The sequence below is a fragment of the Phyllostomus hastatus genome, unplaced genomic scaffold, assembly GCF_019186645.2.
Source record: "Phyllostomus hastatus isolate PE091 unplaced genomic scaffold, TTU_PhHast_1.1 phas_contig_159, whole genome shotgun sequence".
NCBI classification, from domain to species: Eukaryota; Metazoa; Chordata; class Mammalia; order Chiroptera; family Phyllostomidae; genus Phyllostomus; species Phyllostomus hastatus.
Window position 1 is genome coordinate 4,009,013 of NW_025333640.1, and position 19,377 is coordinate 4,028,389.

At 60.4% G+C, this 19,377-nt stretch overlaps 1 protein-coding gene across 1 annotated transcript; it reads left to right on the forward strand.

Moving 5' to 3' along the window:
- Window positions 1–685: 685 nt before the first annotated feature.
- Window positions 686–18,602, forward strand: BTBD2 (BTB domain containing 2). The gene is made up of 9 exons (XM_045831531.1): window positions 686–1,085; window positions 9,895–10,014; window positions 11,834–11,990; window positions 12,992–13,097; window positions 13,354–13,551; window positions 15,689–15,881; window positions 16,162–16,249; window positions 16,586–16,732; window positions 17,507–18,602. The coding sequence occupies exons 1-9, from the start codon at window positions 712–714 to the stop codon at window positions 17,666–17,668; spliced, it is 1,545 nt and encodes a 514-aa protein (XP_045687487.1). The 5' UTR covers window positions 686–711; the 3' UTR covers window positions 17,669–18,602.
- Window positions 18,603–19,377: the final 775 nt, after the last annotated feature.

Below are 19,377 nucleotides of genomic sequence, written 5' to 3' on the forward strand. Positions count from 1 at the left end.
GCACAGAGCATCCAATACAGCAGCAGTCTGCCGCCCAGCCTCGGTTTGCCCCTCTGTACAGCAGAGGTTCCCTCCACTGGGCAGGCAGACCACCCAGGGCTGAGGGCTGGGGCCCAGGTTCCCAGGTCTGGGATATAGACTCTGGGGTCCAAGCTCTGGGGTGGGGTCTGGATTTGGGATTTGAGTACCTGGCAGGATCTGGGTCCCGAGACTGGGTTCAGTGTCCAGGCTTGGGGTGTGATGCTTGAGATCTGGAGCAAGTGGGCTGAGGCCTGAGGTGTGGGATGTAGGATCTGGGGTGTGGGGACTGGGGTTCAGCCTAGGATCCGAGGTCTGAAGTCCGGGACCCAGGGTCCAGGATTCGGGATCCAGCGTCTGGAGTCTGAGCCTGGGGGTCTGAGGAGTGCGATCTAGAATCCGGGGCCTGGGTCTGCAGTGAAGGTCTAGAGTCCGGGGTGCGAGTCCGAAGCAGGAGATGTAGCGGGTGGGGTCCCTGTCTGAGCTCTGGGATGTGGAGCCCCGGGTCTGAGGAGCCGGTTCTCCACCAGCCCCCGCCGCTCTTTCCGTCCCTCCCTCTCCCTCCCCCACCTCTCTCCCCACGCCCCCTCCTCGGTCCCCCCTCCCGTCGCCCCTCCCCTCCCCTCCCCCTCCCTGCGCCCGCCCCAGCCAGACAGGCCGGCCCCGCCCGCCCCGCGGCGCCGCACCGACAAGATGGCGGCGGGTGGGAGCGGCGGCCGCGCGTCGTGCCCGCCGGGTGTCGGTGCGGGCGCGGGGGGCGGCCCGGGTCCCAGCGCCAACGCTGCCCCCGCCCCCGGCAACGCGGCCGCCGCCGCCGCCTCGGCTCCCGCTGCCCCCGGGACGTCCCCTCCGGGCTCGGGGCCGGGCGCGCAGGCCGCGGCGGGCGGGGAGCGGGCGGCCGAGGAGCCGGGGGCGGCGGCGCTGCTGCGCGAGCCCGTGTACAACTGGCAGGCCACCAAGCCCACGGTGCAGGAGCGCTTCGCCTTCCTCTTCAACAACGAGGTGCTGTGCGACGTGCATTTCCTGGTGGGCAAGGGGCTCGGCGCGCAGCGCATCCCCGCGCACAGGTGGGCCGCGCCGCTCCGGGACCCGGATCCCGGACCCCGGGACCCACCATCCCCGAACCCGGGACCCCGGACCCCTCCTCCCAGGACCCCGGGACCTGCTATCTCCGGGACCCATCATCCCCGGGACTCCACCATCCCCGCACCCGCCACCCCGGGACCTTCCATTGCTATCTCCAGGACCCCGGATGGTCTATCCCCAGACCCTGCCATCCCAGGACCTGCCATCCCAGGACCCTCCATGACCCCACCAGGGCCCCTAAGTCTCACCACTTGGACCCTAGGACCCTGCCAGATCGCCGTTATCCCACATGACCCCTCCAGGACCTCCCCTGCCTTCAGTCACCTTCTGCAGGCCCCTCCTTCACTGGGCCCTGTGACCCTGCCAGGCCCCCACCCAATCCGCAGCCCCCAGATACTAGCCCTTCCCTGTTTCCAGGATCCCCATCAGAAATGTGTGGCCCTATAACTAACTGCCCCCAGCCCTATCACCCTGGCCAAGATTCTCAGGCCCTGCGACCCCCACCAGCTCCTCCACCTTTGGGCCCTGCCATCCTGCCCCAGAGACCTCCTCCATGTCGTGGCCCCCAGAACTCCTCCAGACTCCCCCTCCTAAACCCAGGACCCCCAGACTCCTAAACTATGTAGCCCCTCCCTGTGACCCCCACCCCCCTGGCTCCCCCAGTCTCCTGACCCTCCCTAGCTCCCTTACCACCCTCTAGCTCTGACCCCCCAATCCCAGAGCCCTTCCAGCCCCCTGACCCCAGTCCCTGGACCTCCCCAGCCCTTTGTCTCCCAACCCCCAGGCCTCTTCTCTGGAAAAGGAGGCCTTGTTGGTCCAGGCCCCATCCCTCTGCCAGTTTCAGGGTGCAGCCCTCAAACTCCTGGGCTGGGTGGGCTAATGTCAGACACAGTCCTGCCCGCTCCTGTCCCTCTGACCCTGCTTCCCATCACACCTCAGGGACCCCGGTGGGGAAGGCTCCATGGGGGCCCCATGGGGGAAGGGGGATTGGGGGCTTTCTTGCCTCTCCTCTGGTGGTGTCCCCCAACCTGCTGCAAGGGTCCACTGCCTCTCTGGAGTGTGGTCTGTAACCTGTGCCTTTGAGGATCTTGTTGGCTTTTTCTTGGTTACTTGTGCACAACTGAGCCTGGATTCCTGTCCTCGGAATGTTCCAGGCCTGTGATCAGGTCCCCAGGACCTACCCTGGCTCCTCCCTGGTGTGTGTGTGGCCCTCTCTCCTGTCACCCATGTGGACTGCCCCTCTAAGCTTGGAGTAGGGGCAGGGGGCATGGTCCGTTTGCCACCTGTGAATCCCTCCTGGACCCCTGGCCGTCCTCATGCCCCTCCTGCTCCTAAATACTACCTAGTCCAGTCCAGGCTGTCCTGCCCACCTGACCCTCCTAGAGCCCTCCAGGGAGGGGCAGGTCAGTGCAGCTGGAAGCCGTACCCCCTGAGGGGACCTCAGGGTTTTGCTTGAGGCAGTGAGGGGGTGGGGGGCCCCTACTCTGAGTGCCGGCTGACCTTGGAACACGTGTTAAGTTGTGCTTGAAGGTCTGTTGGCTGGTGGCAAAATGAGGACAAGAAAGGTGGGCACAGGGACCCCTGGAGAGAAGCAGAAGAGGGGCCTGGCTGGTGGCACTGGAGCCTGGGCTCTGGTGGGAGAGGGAAGTGAGGAGGGACAGGTGTGACAGGTAGTGACACTTTCTGAGAGCAGGAGGCAGACACAAGGCCCCGGGCGTGATGACAGGCTGCCCTGCTCCAGGGTGGACACCCCTGAGCAAGTGGTGCTGAGCGGGACAGGAAGGAACACGCAGGGCTCCGGGCTCAGGGAGACGAGGCCTGGAAACCAGAGGGGCTGGGCACGCGGGAGCCCAAGCAAAGCCTGAGCAGAGGGAGCAAGAAGCACCCTGGGCCACTGTGACCGCATCTGCTTTGAAGGGTAGAGTGGGCCACAGACACCATAGGAGACAACTGGCTTGATGGGGGCAGCAGACGGGGGACACAAAGGGTAGGGTTCAGTGTCTCTTTGGGGGAGGCATGTTCCTGTGGGGTGCTGAGGGGTAGCTTGGCAGCTGAGGAAGCGTGGGGGCCTTGGTGGGGTTTCCCGGACTCCTGGCCTGATCACCCCAGGGGAGGACAGGCATGGAGGCCCACGCTGTGTCGGAGGGACGAGACACCCCCGAAAGACGGCCAGAGGCAGTGGGACCGGAGGAGTGTGCCTTTGGGGTCTGTGGTTTGCAAGGGCCCATCATGACGGGAGTGGACGGGTCGGCCTGGGGACAGTGTGCGGATGGAGAAGGAGGGGTGCTTAGGAATGGCAGCAAGGAGCCGCCCTGAAAGTGGGGTCCTGGGTACAGCCTCTTCTGGGTGTGGGGGCGCATGCTTGCATCCCAGTGTTCATCATCAGACTGTCCCGCCCCCTGGACCTGTCACTTTCTTGGGGCACTTGCTTCACAAGTTTCATGTCACTGTGGGCTCTCTGCCCGGCTTCCCTGGAGCACGTCACTGGTACACACTGCCGCTTCTGCAGCTGTGGGTTGTCCCCCTGGGTCCTGAGAGCTCCCTGGCCCTGGGTACTTGATGTCTGGAGGGTGTCTGGGCCAGGCTGGTGTCACTTTTCTTGTCCCATTGCCTTAGCATTGGTGCCCCACTCTATGGACCCCCCTGTAGAAGGTCCTAATTGTTTTTCCTTTTTTGCTTTTGGGTGATTATTTTATTTAAATTTATTAAAACTTTACCTGTGGTGGTTAGGTGGGTGACTGCCCAGTAAGTGACTCTGGGTTCACTACCCCTCAGTTTCCCCATCTGTGACCTGGGACTGCCACTCAGGTGTCTCTGTCCTGGGACCACTGGGAGGAGTGACTCCATGACCCAACCAGGTGCTTATCACAGCAGCCCAGGGCTCCGCTAAAGGACCAGGAGCTAGATGGAGGCGGAGTTAATGCCCTGGGGGCGGGGCTGGTGGAGAGTGCTGTGAGTGGCAGAAGAGCCTCCTGGTCCCTGGTAGAGGGGGACACTGCCCAGCTGACTTTGTTGCCACTCCTCCTGAGGGGGCTGGGTTTGGGTTTGGGGACTTTATGTAAAGAATTGAGTGGAGAGCAGAGCCCTTCTCAGCCAGGCGGTCAAGGGTCAACCACAGGGTGATGTGTGCCTGTCGGACACCCCGAGCATGTGACGAGGGCACCTCACCTGGATGTGCCTTTGCCCCCAAACTGTAACCCTGGTGTAGTGGGCGCAGTAGGGGCACCCCTCCAAAAATAGACGTGTTTGTGTCCTAATCCCCAGAACCTGTGATTGGAACCTTATTTGGAAAAGGGACTCTGCAGATGTGACTCAGGTGAGGGTCCCAAGATGAGCGCATTACTGGGTGGCCCCAAACCCAATGACAGTGTCCTTGTGGGAGACTCCCAGAGGAGAGAGAACAGCCAGCCCTGTGATGACAGACGGAGAGACTGGGGTGAGGTGGCCACAGGCCCAGGGACACCGGAGCCCCCAGAGGCTGGGAGAGGCAGGGAGAGGCAGGAGGGGACCCTCCCTGTGGGCCTCTGGAGGGAGCAGGCCATGTGACGCCTTGAGTTTGGAAGTCTGGCCTCCAGGACTGGGAGAGAACAGATTCCATCTGTAGCACTTTGGGTAGCAGCCCCGGAAACCTGTCTCTCCAGTCTAATCAGGAGAAAGTGCACAGCAAACCTGGTCTGGGCGTCTCCTGCAGGACACAGCGGTCGCTCCTCCAGACCGCCCAGGGCGTGAACATCAGCAAAAGGTGGAGAGAATGTCACAGTCTGGGCATCCTAAGGGGACGGCCATATGCCACCTGGGACGCAAGACAGCGTCCTGGGGCAGAAAGTGGACATTAGTGCCAGCACTGGTGACATGGGAACAAGGCCTGAGACGGACTTTAAAGAGCAGAGAGGGAGGTGCTTATGCTAATTTTAAGGTGTGGTCGGGACCCACTGGCTCCCAAGGCCCAGCTTAGGGTGGTCATGGCTGAGACTCAGAGTGGCCCCTGCTCTTTGGGTGCAGGGTGAAGTGGGGCTAAGGACCTGGAACAGAGGTTGGCATCTGTGACTGCAGAAGGGGCTAGCCCTGGGTGGGTTCATGTCCTGTCTCCTGCTCTGCTCAGCTTTGCAGCCTCTGCTCCACCACCCTGTGCTGTTGTGTTTCTTCTCACAGCGCTGTTTTCTTCTAACTTTCCAAAGCCCGAAGTCTGTACTGTGTTGCTCTTGGCTAGCTGTGGGCAAGGCTGTGCCTGTCCCCTTGTCCTGCATCCCCAGTGCCAGGAGAATGCTTGGCATACAGTAGGTGCTCAATAAGTACATGTTGGCCCTACCTGATAGATCCAATGCGTACATTCTCAAAGCTTGCTCTGAGGAGGTAGCAAATGTCGTCAGGGTAGCATATATGTGGACACAGGAATCTGGCACTTGTGCAAAATTAACTCAGATCTCTTTCTCCACTCTCAAGGAGAATGCGGCCACACTGAGGAGCCTGGAACGTGGGACAGTTTGTGTCCAGGGCTTCTTTTGTGATCTGTGTTTACATTAGTCCAGCAACACCTTTCTTTTTTTTTTTTTAACACATAGGCTTTATTTTTTTAACTTAATTTTTAATTTATTTTTGAAAGATTTTATTTATTGACAGAGGGGAAGGGAGGCAGAGAAACATGGCCGGTTGCCTCACACACGCCCCCTGCTGGGGACCGAACCCACAACCTAGGCAAGTGCCCTGACCAGGAATCGAACTGGAGACCTTTTGCTTTGTGGAATGATGTGCAACCCACTGAGCTACACTGGTCAAAGTGTGACACTGTTTTTGATGACAGTGGCTCTTCGGTGTATTTTGAGGATTGCTGAGGAAGTTCTCCCCAATTTTATTTTGTGTCGAGACCTTTGCCGGTCAGGGCACATGCCTGGGTTGTGGGCCAGGTCCCAGTTGGGGGTGTGAGAGAGGCAATCAATCGCTTGTTCTCTTCCACTTTGTTTTCTCTCCCACTTTGTTTTCTCTCCCTTCTTTCCCCTCTGTCTAAAAAATAAATACCATATTTAAAAACATACTGGAGTATGTCTGGGGGCATGATCTCTTTGTCCATGTGCTCTGGGCATTTTCTTGGTGTCCTGGTGAAAGTTTTGTAGTTTCCAGTGCTGTATGGCTCTTGCATGTTTATTGCTGAGTTTTTGCCTAGGTGTTTTGTTATTATTTCTGTTGGGAATAATCTTTTCTCCATTATGTTTTTTTCTAGCTGATTATTGCTGGGAAGCTATAGATTCTGGGGCATATTTATTTTTATGTGATTTGAATTTATTTCTGAACTCTCTTAGTGTTTTCAGTCGTTCAGGAGACGCTGGCCTTGCCCTGTGCAGCAAACTTTCCCACGCTAGTGGGAATATTCCAGACCTGTGCTCTCCACGACCAGCCGTGCGTGGCTCCTGAACATTTGAAATGTGGCTGTCGAGACCAAGGACTCGACCCTTTTAATTAGTTTAATTTTAATTCAGATTTAAGTAGCTCTGTGGGGCCAATAGCAACCATATTGGCAGTGCAAGCTTAGAATTTTAAATTAGAGAATCTTTTTTATGGGCAAATCATTTCTGTCTGTCTCCTATTTCTGTCTTACATTTTTCGATTCTTACTGCATTTCTGACCCCCAGGCTGTTGCTCCATCACAGGGGGGGCAGCTGGCAGCCTTGGTGATGTTCATAGTTACACGTGAGCCTCGAGATTGGTTTCCCACAAATTCTCATCAACAAGGCAGGGAACCTTCCCTCTGTTCCTTGTTTACGCGGTTTTCAGGAAGTGTGGGTGTGAGGCGTCATTAAGTACTTTGCTGGATTTGGGCTTGTTTGATCCAATGACTGCGGAGAAGGTTTACCTGGCTGTCAAGTGTCACAGCCCAGTTTTAGCGCACCCATCACCCCAGAAGTTCCCTGCTCCCAACCCGGACCCCAGACAACTGCTGATCTCTCTGCTCTCCGCTTCTCTGCTCTCACTGGTTTAGGGTAATGTTTTTGAGATTCGGCGGTGCTGTCGAGTGCTAACGTGGAGTTGCTGTTTACTGCTGAAAGCCATGCCATGGTTTGTCCGCTCACCAAGGGTGGGCGTGTGAGCCCCTTCCACTGCGTCGCCATTAGGAGCGCCGCCGCCGTGAACACGCATGTACAGCTCCACGTGCAGATGCGGTTCCTTTTCTCTTGGGCAAATAAATGCTCAGGGGTGGGAAGGGTGCGTCGCGGGCTAGCTCTTACCTTTGGCCTTGTAAGAAACCGCCTTCCCAGGTAGTCGTGCTGTCTCCCAGCCCCTGCAGTGCTGAGGTGCCCTGGGCCTCGTGGATGAGCCGGAAAGGCTCCCTGGTCCAGTGTCCAGAGCAGCGGGTGCGGGGTGGTGGTGCCGCCTCCAGAATCCGTGCTCCAACGCCTGTGCGGCCATCTGGGCTGGGCTTCTCTTTGGTGGAAGATTTTCTCTTCTTCAGGAGTTGCTTTGGTCATTCGTGTATTTCCAGGAAACAGTCCATTTCATCTTAGTTGTCTGAACTGGTTGCCGGGAAGTTGCTGGGAAACTCCCGCACCATCTCCTGTGTCTGCAGCCTGCAGCGCCGGCCCCGCCCTCCCTCCCAGCCCGGTGGCCTGTGCGCCCTTTGCTTTCCTGGTCAGTCTGGCTAAAGCTTTAGCGATGGATTTCTCTTCAAACAACAATTTTGGTTCCATTGGTGTTCTCGACTTCCCCATTCCTAATTTTCTTAATTCCTGCTCCCACTTTTATTAGTTGCTTCTTTGAGTTTGATTTGCTACTCGTTTTCTAGATTCTCGAGGTGGAAGCTTACCTTGTCGAGGTCTTTATTTAGTAAACACGCGATATTTGACCCCTGAGCCCTGGGAGCCGCATCCCTTGCATTTGGGCGTGCCGCGTCTTCATTCTCCGGGGTCCCTGGTCTTCCTTCCGTGGCCCCTGGGTTACCTGGAAGTGTGTCACCCCACTTCCAAGCATTTGGCAATATCTCAGGGTTCTCTCTGTTGTTGATTACGATTCCGCCCCTCTGTGTCTGGGGAATGTGCCTGGTCGCAGTGGTTTTAAGTGTGTCTTTGTGGCCTCACGTGCGGTCTGTCGTGCACGGTGTTCTGCGTGCGCCCAAAAGAACGCGACTCTTCCGTTCCCGGGTTGAGGTTCTGTACAGGCCACTCGGTCGAGTTGGCGGATGCTGCAGTTCAGTGCTCTGGCGCCCTTGCTGCTTTTCCGCAGTCCTGTCCTTCGTTGAGGGCGGGCGTGCCAGCCTCCAACCGTGGCCGTCGGACGCCTCCTTCCCCCGTGAGCGCTGTCCTGCCCCATGTGTTTTGGGGGCACTGTTGCTGGGTGTGCGGTGTGCAGTGGCTACCTGCTTCTGGTGGGCTGCCCCTTTTCTCCTGGACTGTTCCTCGTCCTCAGGTCCGTTCTGTTCGATATCACGTTAGCCCCTCCACCCTCTCACCGCGCCGGCCTGCAGGGCACATCCGTTCCACGTTTCCGTTTCCATCTCTCTCGCGCCTTTGGGCGTTGGGCAGTGATGAGTGTCCTCAGTGCACTGTGCCAGGAGGCCCGTGAAGTCGGTCTGTCCCATCTTTGCCGATGTTCGCTGACACAGAGGCAAGCAGGGAGAGCGGCCTTTGGCCCAGAATCCCGGCCCAGTTTAAGGTAGGGTTTGGCTGGGTGCTATATGAAGGGTGCCCCAGGCCCGAGCAGAGCACGTGGGGCTGGTGGCTGCTGACTTTGGAGACTTTGGAGTGGGGTGGCTGCTCGGGGACTCCGGGCAGGAATGTGATACAAGAGCCTCTCGGACCTGGGGGCAGGCGCTCTGCAGTGCACAGGCCACTGGGCTGTGGCTCCCGAGCCGTCTCCGCTTCCCTGGGGAGAGGCTGTTGCAGGGTGGGTTCTGGGTACCAAGGATGGACAGCACAGACCTGGTGGCACTGTCCTCGTGTGGTCATCACGGAGTCCTTCCAGAGACCCTGCCCTCTGGCTCCCATGGGTTCTCAGCTGGTTGGAGGGAAGGCTGGGTGCTCTTCTCAGCTTGTCTTCACCCACTGGGTCATCCTGCACCTCGAGCTGAAGAAGCACAGGCAGGTAGACCGGAGCGGCTGAGTCACTGCTGGCAGAACTCACAGGACGCCCCACAGCCATTGCCTCCCAGTGCCCCTGCCATTCCCCTGACCTTTGAGCCCTGCCCCGCACACTCAGCCCCGCACAGGTTCCCTGCCAGGCCCGTCCTGACCCTCACTCCCCTCACAGCCCTGCGTTTGTCTCCTTTCTACCCCACTGTCAGACTGTCTGCACCCTTGACCTGTGTCTGCCTCCTTCCAAGAAAGCAGGGGCCCCGGTACCCAAAGCCCAAGCACAGGGGAGGTGTGAGTAGAGCAAGTGAGTGAGTGAGGGTGTGAATGAGTGAGTGTGCGAGTGAGAGCATGCATGCCTGAGCGAGTGGTGACCGGATGGACGGACGGACGGATGGATGGAGGAAGCTGGCAGAGGGCATTAAGCCATCTACCACAGGGGACACGACTTCAGTTCTGACCTCGCATTGCTCTCGGTCCATTGAATGGCCTTCTTGCTCTGCGATGCCTCCCTTCTGGAAGCCTTGGCCACCAGGATCCTCTGGGCACGGCGTCTGTTGGTGGGGGCAGCTGACAGTGGAGTAGCTGCTGCAGCACCTCCCGGGGTCTCCAGGGGGGAAGTCTCTGGTGGGGACACTTGCTTCACACGCCCCCCCTCCCCCACGGCTCCAGGCTTGGGTGATGGGGCTAGGCGGGCCACGTGGAGGGTAACCGGGTCCACTCTTCATTCCAGGTTCGTGCTCGCCGTGGGCAGCGCCGTCTTCGATGCCATGTTCAATGGAGGCATGGCCACCACGTCCACTGAGATCGAGCTGCCCGATGTGGAGCCGGCGGCCTTCCTGGCGCTGCTCAAGTAAGGCTCTCCGGGGCCTCCTGGCTGGGGGCAGGATGGGCGGCCTGGTCGTCTGAAATGTCGGGAAACAGACAGGGCTCGGGGAGAGAACAAAGGCCCTGGTGATGTCACCTCCAAAGCCCGGCTCCCTGGGGTTGCCTGGAACGCGCCTCCACGGTGAGGGGTGGCTCTGGAGACCCCCACCCCGTTTTAATTTTTGTTTGTTTAAAATTGACATTTAATCCGTTGACCACATATGGCGGTTCAATCATTTAAGGTGGTGTTTAGAAGTAATTTACAGATGTGTGCCACCACCTCCTGTATCTGGTTCCAGAACATTCTATCACTCCAGAAAGAAGCCCCGTCCCCACTAGCAGTTACTCCCCAGCCCCCTCCGCAGCACCCGGCAACCGCGAACCGCGGTCTCTCTGGACATGCCTGTTCTGCGCGTTTTACACGAATGGCATCGCACACCCTGCGGCCCCGTGACTGGCCCCTCCCCCGAGCGCTATGCTGAGGCCCATCCACACACTGCAGTGTCCTTCAGCCCTAACAGGGAAGGGCATTCTGACACCTGCTACGATGTGACTGACCCTCGAGGACCTTGCTGGTGAAATAAGCCAGGCACAGAGGGACAGGCACTGTGGGACCCCACTCACAGGAGGCCCCTGGAGGAGTCAGGTCCACAGGGACAGGAAGTGGTTGGTGGGAGCAGGGGCTGGGGGAGGGGAGTTAGTGTCAGCTTGGGGAGATGCCACAGTTGCGGAGACGGACGGTGGCGATGGCCGCACGACAGTGCGCACATGCCAGTTTGGTCCCCATCGGGGCGCGTCCAAGGAGCAGCCACTGAGCGCGTAAACCAGTGGGACAGCACGTTGAAGCCCCTCCCCCCCACCCGGGTCTCTCCCCCTTCCCTCTCTCTCAAGTCAGTTTTTACAAAGTGTGAATGTGCTTCATGCCACTGAGCTGTGCACTTAAAAATGGTTAAGGTGGTAAAGTTTATGTTATGTAGACTTTACTTTTAAACAATAAAAGAGATATCCCCCCAAACTCCCCAAATCAGGTAACGGGCTGCAGCCCCAAACCCGGACTCGGGGCGCACTGTCTCTGTCCCTCCATCTGTCTCCCTGTTTTTCTCTGGGCTTCGGTGCCACTCAGTTGCCCTCTGGAAGGAGGCAGCGCTCCCTCTCACCGTCGGTGTGGGAGCGGCTCAGTGGTCCTCCTGCATGCATCTGGGCCTGTCCCCATTTGGGGTTCCTCTGCACGGCTGACCTCAGGGTGGGGCCGTCCTGTGGGGGGCAGTGCAGGGTCTCCCTGACCCCGGGGACACCAGCTGCTGGGCTGTGCTGGGCTCTGTGCTGCGTTCCCACCGTGTGCGCAGGACTCGGATTTCTCCATGGCCTCACCATTTTTTTGTCGACCCCAACCTCCAACCCACATTCAGAGTCAGGTGCTTGGTCACGGTGTCCACGCGTGTCTGTGACCTGCCCATTCAGCTTTGCCATAGGGCCTGCCGTGCAGGTCAGGAGGTGTGGAAATGTTCCCGTGTCCCCAGCAAACTTGTGGCAGCCTTTGCCCTGGCGTCCCCGCGTGGGAGGGGAGCGGGCCTGCAGTGCGGATGTGTCCTGTGCTGGAGCGTGGGTGCTCCAGCTGCTCACTGGTGTTCCCTGGTGACGGCCTTCGCTGGGTCATGTCTGCAGGTCAGAGGGCAACAGGTGGTTCTGGCAGGTCCCTCGGGGCCCGGCCAGTGGGGTGGGGGTTAGTGTGGGGTCTTGCTGGGGCTCTAACAGCACCAGGGTCCCTAGGGTCCTGCCTCACAGACACCACCACCCCGCCCCAGGTTTCTCTACTCGGACGAAGTTCAGATCGGGCCCGAGACGGTCATGACCACACTGTACACGGCCAAGAAGTACGCGGTGCCTGCGCTGGAGGCGCACTGCGTGGAGTTCCTGAAGAAGAACCTGCGGGCAGACAACGCCTTCATGCTGCTGACGCAGGTGCGGGAGCCTGTGGGGGGCACGGGGGTGGGGGTGAGGGTTTCTCAGGCTTTGACACCCTGGAGGGTGCCCCTGGCCCCCCACCCTGATGGTCCCCTCCATTTTCTAGGCGGCCTTGGCAGCTTGTGGGGGGCAGGGCTCCCACGTTCATTCGGCTGCAGGTTTCCTGCTGTCTTTGCCCTTGATTCAGGGGCTGAGGTGTGTGGGGGGGGGTTGGCGCTCACGTTTCTGTGAGAAGGTCCATTCTGGGCTCTGTGTGGTCATCCGGCTGTGGTGGGGCTGCAGGGGACCAGGAGGCCTGGGCACGGGTGGGTTGTCCTTCCTGGTCGTAGCCAAGTTAACTTTGCAAACCCCTCGCTGAGGTGGCACCTGGGCCCTGGGGCACGGACAGGCCACTCGCCGAGTCACTCTGAAGGGCCAGAGCCAGAACTGTTGTGGGGCCACTCCAGCCGTCCACTGAGACAGGGGCCTCGGGCGGTGTGCTTGCCAGGCCCCAGGCAGAGAACGGGGCCGAGGAGTCAGGGTCTCGCCGCAGCCCCGCTTCCTCTGCACAAGGAGTCAGAACCTTGCTCCCTCCCGGCCCCCGCCTTGGGTGCCCAGTCCAGACGGAGCGGCCAAGGAGGGCCGGGCGCAGGGCTTTCGTGTCCCGCGGTCACTGGTGGCCCTCTCTTCAGGGGCTCCCGCCTGACCCAAGGAGTGATGGAGCCTGCCGCCCCAGGGGTCATCCCTGTCTGCTGTCCCTGCCTCCAGCCCTGGACTGCGGGGGCCCCACTCTAGGGAGGCGGCTGCCTGGAGCAGGGTCCTTCCTTCTCTGGCCCCACCCGCCCCACCCCAGGCCAAGGTTACTGCATATCTGTGAACTTGGAGATCTCCTGTGCCCTCGGGCTGGCACCGTGTGAGCACCCAAGCCCCAAGACTGGACATTCGTGACCAGTGTTAAACCACAAAATCCATCTTGGGTCCTGTCTCGGGGCTGGATGTTGACACGCTGTCCCTCACAGGCCCGGCTCTTTGACGAACCACAGCTTGCCAGCCTGTGCCTAGAGAACATCGACAAAAACACGGCCGACGCCATCACTGCGGAGGGCTTCACGGACATCGACCTGGGTGAGGCCTGCGGGGCACGTGGGGGAGGTGCCCTTGTGCCCTGGACTCCACCACCTGGAGGTAGGGTGGGCGCGCTCCTCCCGCAGAGACCGGGTGGTGCTGGTTTTCGGCCTCACCAGCCAGACAGCTCCTGCCTGGCCCTGCCCCCTGCTGCCATCCGTGACGAGACAGCGAGGCAGAGGCTGTGCATGTGTGCTGACCATCCCTGGCTGGAGCCGTGGCATCCACGTTGACGTGGTCCCCCTGCCCCCCGCAGACACACTGGTGGCTGTCCTGGAGCGGGACACGCTGGGCATCCGAGAGGTGCGCCTGTTCAGCGCTGTCGTCCGCTGGTCTGAGGCCGAGTGTCAGCGCCAGCAGCTGCAGGTGACACCCGAGAACAAGCGGAAGGTCCTGGGCAAGGCCCTGGCTCTCATCCGCTTCCCGCTGATGACCATCGAGGAGTTTGCTGCAGGTGACGTTCGGGGGACTGGGGCGGGGTGCTGCTCGGGAGGAGCAGGGCCCTGGGGACCCTGCGTGTGACTCAGCCAAGGGTCCTGCCAGGTCCGGCACCAGCCTTGTGTCGGCCCAAGAGCCCCGCCAGGGACACAAGTGTGCCCCTCTGTGCTGACGACTCTCTTCTCATTGATGGGGAGCTGGGACTGTGCACAAACGTATAGACAAGGACCGACCCCAGGTGCCGTGCAGCCAGCCCGCATCTTGGTGTCTCCTTCCCTCTGTGCTCCCGTGTCCACATGTATATGTGTGAGTGTGCCAGCCACTGGGGGTCCCCATCTCGGACTCACACCCTGTGGGCCCCGGCTTCAGTGTCCTTGACAAGCCTGTGAAGGGGTGGGAAATGGCCAGGGTCTCAGTGGCCCTGCTACGGGGCCTGGGGTCTGGGCTGATGTGGGGGTGGCCCTGACCGAGCCACCCACCCCATGAGGACGCCCACATCTTGGAGGCGATCGGGCAGCCAACCTGGAACCCTGTCTCCTGCGCTGGGCCTCCCCCTCATGTCAGTCTCCGGGCTGGTGCTGACTCCCGTGCTGGAGCCAAACAGTCCTGGAAGGTTCCATACGGGGCCTGCGATGCAGCTCTGTGGTCGGCGTGTGTCGGCCACCCTGCCTCCCCCAGGCCCACGCTGCCCGGGCCCTGCCCCGGTCTAGGGTCAGCTGACTTAACAACAGCAAACATAACTGAGCGTATCTCCCGTGATGCACTGGCTGGGATGTGCGTGTCCTATAGGTGCATCTTCCGTGATCTGAAAGTCAGACTTACTGGCGGCCCACAGTGTTACATCAGTCTGGGGTGATGCCCCAAAGAATGTCTCTGCATTCTGGGGACACTAGGGCTGGGTTACTCTTTGTGGTGCTGTCCCGGGCACTGTGGGGTGCAGAGCAGCATCCCTGGCCCCCCACTTGAAGCAGGGGCACCCCCAGTCATGACAACCACGGATATCTTCATACCTTGCCTGGTGTCCCCTGAGGGAGATCCCTGGGTACAGCGTCGGACTGCCCCGTGCTGAGACACCTACAGGAGGCTTGCTGGGCTTCCCTCTCCATACTGGCCTTCACCCCCAGAGCAACCCCCTATCTGGGGAGGACCCCCAGCCTATCTGGGTGACAGACCCCCCTGGGACTCAGGCCCCTGTGACACAGCCCCCCTCCTGGAAGTGTCATCCCCTCAGGCCCTGTCTCTCTGCAGTAGGCCCCAAGGGGCTCGTCTCTCTGCCCCTGTGTGTTTTAGAGAACTTCCCGGCTTGGGTTCCACTAGAAAGTACCAGAAAGTAAAAGTTTGAACCCTCCTAGCTCCATGCTTCACAGTTGAGGTCGGATATATTTTTCTTTAGACGCTTTTCTATGCAGAGATTAAAAAATTATGGTCAACATCCTGCATTCGGTTTTCTGTCTTCCTTACTCACTGAGTGCACGGACGTGCCGTGTCCCTATCTGCTGCGTTGGGCCGTGGGAGCTCTAAGCCACACTGTGGCCGGCCTTCTGCGGCCCTGGGCTCCAAGCTGGTGGATGAGTGATTCTCGTAGAGCTCGGGCCTGTGTTGCACCTTCTGTTCTGGAGGCAGAACAGCAACGGGAGGGGCTCAGGCCAGGCCCCCGCCTATCCGTTTTTGCATGTGGCCTCCACCCTCACTGTCAGGTTCCCCCACCCTGGCTGCCTGGCCGGGGCCCCTGGCCACTTCCAGCAGGGAGTCACCCCTCGGCCACTAATGGCTCTGAGTGTGGACAGGCAGGGTGCCGCCTGCTCTGTCCACTGGGAGGGCCTGAGGGCAGAGCCTGGCGCCGGCAGGCCAGCCCGGGGCCACGAGGAGGCATTCTGTCCAGGGGGCCAGCTAGTCAGAGCATCAGCCCTATGTCCGTGTCAGACCCTGCCCCAGATACCGAGGCAGAACGGCCCCATCTTGGGGCTGCCTGGACCCCTAACGTTTTGCAGAAAATTCAATGTCACTTCTGAGAGATGCTGTGGATTTGAGATGCCCATGCATTCTCGTGTCTTCTGTGCCCGGGGGGTCACCCAGCCTTCTCCACCCTGCCCTTCCCTGGCCCCGGGCCACACCCCGCCCCCCGGTCTGACCACCGCTCCCTGTGCCCGCAGGGCCCGCACAGTCAGGCATCCTTGTGGACCGAGAGGTGGTCAGCCTCTTCCTGCACTTCACCGTCAACCCCAAGCCCCGCGTGGACTTCATCGACCGGCCGCGCTGCTGCCTCCGCGGGAAGGAGTGCAGCATCAACCGCTTCCAGCAGGTGGAGAGCCGCTGGGGCTACAGCGGCACCAGTGACCGCATCAGGTGGGTGCGGAGCTGGGCCGGGCACTGGGGCTGAGAGGCTGGTGAGGGCACTGTGTCAGGGTGCTGGGTGTGAGGGAGCGGGGTTGCCAGCAGTGAGGCACAGGCAACGAGCACAGCTGCTGGGGGCCCCAGGCAGGGGCTTCCTGCCCAGGAGGCAGCCCCACTTCATGGGAGGCCTCCAGCGCCCAGCAGCGGAGGGGGCCCCTGGAGGGCTCCGTGCCTGTGTGCTCCGGCCTGCTGGTGGGTTGTCCTGAGTTTAGCGCCTGTCTCTGTCCATCAGGTTCTCGGTCAACAAGCGCATCTTCGTGGTTGGCTTTGGACTATATGGCTCCATCCACGGACCCACGGATTACCAAGTGAACATCCAGGTACCTGCGCCCTGGCCCTGCCTCCACATCCAGGTCCCATCCCCAGGTCAGGCCCAACCCCAGACACCACCCCACGCCCCACCCAGGCCCTGCCCCTCTCACTGTGCCCCCTTTCTCAAGAGCATCCCCCACCCAGGTTCCCCCATCTCTCCCTTGTTAGGGTCTGTGCCATGACACACCGTAAATGGAGGGAATGTTCTGGCGTCTGAGGGGCTATGCGCCCAACCCCATGGGCCTCGTTAGGGGTCCCAGGTGGGAGCCTGCCCTGCGGGGTCCCGTGGGGGAAGCAGGGGACTGAGGCCCCAGGTGAGCGGTGCCTGGCCCTGGCCCTCGCAGATCATCCACACAGACAGCAACACAGTGCTGGGCCAGAACGACACAGGCTTCAGCTGCGACGGCTCTGCCAGCACTTTCCGAGTCATGTTCAAGGAGCCGGTGGAGGTGCTGCCCAACGTCAATTACACGGCCTGCGCCACGCTCAAGGTGTGCCTGACCCTGACCCCAACCTTGCAATAAACCCTGGTCCCCGAATACTGCATAGAACCCCGACTCTGACCCCTGAGCTCTACCCAGGACCCCACCTGACACCTGACCCCAACTCTGACCCCTGAGCCCTATTCATTTTGACCCCACCTGTCTTTTGTCTTTAATTTTCTGAAGGGCATAGGACTCTGGTCTGATAGTACAGTAGTCCCCCCTTATCCCTTATTCCTGGTTTCAGTTACCCATTGTCCAAAATATTAAATGGAAAATTCCAGAATTCATCAACTTTAAATTGTGTGTTGTGCTGAGTAGCGTGATGAAATCTTGCTGCCCCATTCCATCTATCTAGGACCCTGACCCCAAATATGATCCCTATCAAGGACCCCAGCACCTAACCCTTCTCTGATCTCCAGACTTTATCCAGTACCACAACCATGCCCTCAAGTTGACCTTAATTTTGAGCCCTAAACCCTAAGCTGGATTCCACCATGACCTCCCACACTGACCCCTGCCTCGAAACCTAAACCTTATTCAGGACCTTGACCCCAGCTCTGATCTTTGACCCCTCCCCAGGCCCCTGACTTGAACCCTGACCCACCTTCTAGCCACCCCCAATGGTTGGGGCTCACGGGGGGGCCATCTGTGGTGGGTTGCAGGGTCTGCCCCCCTGAGGCCCCACAGCACACACGCCTGTGCGGGGCTCCGCCACCCTCTGCCCGGTGGGGGCCCCGGTCTCGGGGTGGTCCTGACCGCACTGTGGCCCCAACCCTGCAGGGCCCGGACTCCCACTACGGCACCAAAGGCCTGCGCAAGGTGACCCATGAGTCGCCCACGACGGGGGCCAAGACATGCTTCACCTTTTGCTACGCAGCCGGGAACAACAACGGCACGTCCGTGGAGGACGGCCAGATCCCCGAGGTGATCTTTTACACCTAGGCGCCGGCCCCCACGCAGCCGTGAGGACGGCAGCCCGAAGCCACCAGAGACGAGTGGACCGCCCCACGTCCCATGCCAGCCCCCGAGGGCTCCCCATGCCGTGCCCACCCCTGGCCATGTTTCTGGCCGTCTCTGTGGTGGTGAGCAAGGCTGCCTGTGGAGAGGAGCCGGGAGGAGTCCGGGCAGGCAGGGCTGTGAGACAATCCCTCAGGATGGGGGGCGGGTCCCTGGGTGTGGGCATCCAGCCCCCCGGCCCTGTTGCTCCTCCGGGCTGCCTGAGCAGCTGCCGGACGGGAGGATCGTGTAGGCCGTCATCTTGTTGTAACTGCACATAGCAATGCATCTTGGATTTCCATTTATCTGGTAGGAGACAGTGTGGGGGGCACCTCCAGTGCATTTGATTGGGGTCTTCCGGTCTGTTTACTGGGGACGCTCAGGCCACTGTGACCTCAGCCCCCAGGATGCAGGCCTGAGCCCCAAGGGATAGGAACCATGAGGGGCTTGCGCCCCTCAAGGCCCTGCAGGCTGGCTTTCCCGCCAGGTCCCACCCCAGCCCCTGGCCTCTCTGGACGGGCCTCTCCCAGCCCTGCAGCTGAGGGCACAGGTCTCAGCCCATCTGCCTGGGAGGGGTGATGCTGTGGGTCAGCCACAGTGGTCATGTGCCCACTGGCCCATGGGATCAGAGGGCATTGTCTGCCCACCCCCCTGTACATACTGTGTCCCCGCCCCACTCAGCCCCCGAGGGAGCGCTCTGCCCACAGGTGCTGGAGGGCGCAGCCCCTCCCCTGAACCCCAGGCCCCCCCCCCACGTGTTCCTGCCCCAGTGAGTCCTTCTGGAAACTATGTTCTCCCCGAAGCCATGAAAGGTGTGCCCTCTTCACGCCACACCCCCAAATGATTTTTTTAAATAAAGGAAAAGAAATACCTGCTCTGACCTGTGTGTTTCTTCCTGTTGGAGCTGGCAGGACCCTGGCAACTCTGAGCCCTGGCACTGTCCTCTCTGTGGCTGTTCCCTCCCACGTAAGGGGACCCGGGACCGCTGCCTACATCTGGAGTCACTGCCTCTCAATAGTACATGATACATGGGGGGCTCTGGGGTGGGTTGAGACCCTCCCCATGACCTCTGACCTGTGCACAGGAAAGTTCTTCATGGTGGAGAGCAAGGCTGCCTATGGAGAGGAGCCGGGAGGAGTCCCAGCAGGCGGGGCTGTGAGACAATCCCTCAGGACAGGGGCGGGCCCCTGGGTGTGGGCATCCAGCCCCCAGGGAAAGTTCTGGGGCGTCACCCTGCCCCTGCTGTATAGCAGTGGGGGACCCTGAGGTGGTGGGCAACATGGCCACGGCCACCAGCAGGGGAGGCCACACCCTGGGACTTCTGGCACTTTTCCTGATGTCAGCAGGGACCCTGCTACAATGAGCCGTGCAGGGGTCTTAGGGTCTCTGCCATCTGGACCTGGGGCTGCACCTGGTGTATGGCAGGTGCCCCGAAGTGCTGAGTTTTGTCCCCAAGCCGCACCTGTGCAGGGGCAGGTAACCTGACCTGTGCAGCCCCTCTCTGACACTGCTAGGTGTCATGGCAACATCCAGCATCCATTTAAAAATTACCGAGCAGCCGTGTGTGGTGTGGCTCAGTGGACTGAGTGCCGGCCTGTGAATCAAAAGGTCACTCGATTGATTCCCAGTCAGGGCACGGAGTCTGGTGAGGGTTG

Excerpts from the sequence above, each read along its gene's own strand:
- BTBD2 (XM_045831531.1), top strand. The coding sequence starts at position 712 with ATGGCGGCGGGTGGGAGCGGCGGCCGCGCGTCGTGCCCGCCGGGTGTC. Across the intron at positions 13,098-13,353 it reads CTTCACGGACATCGACCTGG|ACACACTGGTGGCTGTCCTG; the intron begins GTGAGGCCTGCG and ends TGCCCCCCGCAG. Across the intron at positions 16,733-17,506 it reads CGGCCTGCGCCACGCTCAAG|GGCCCGGACTCCCACTACGG; the intron begins GTGTGCCTGACC and ends CCAACCCTGCAG.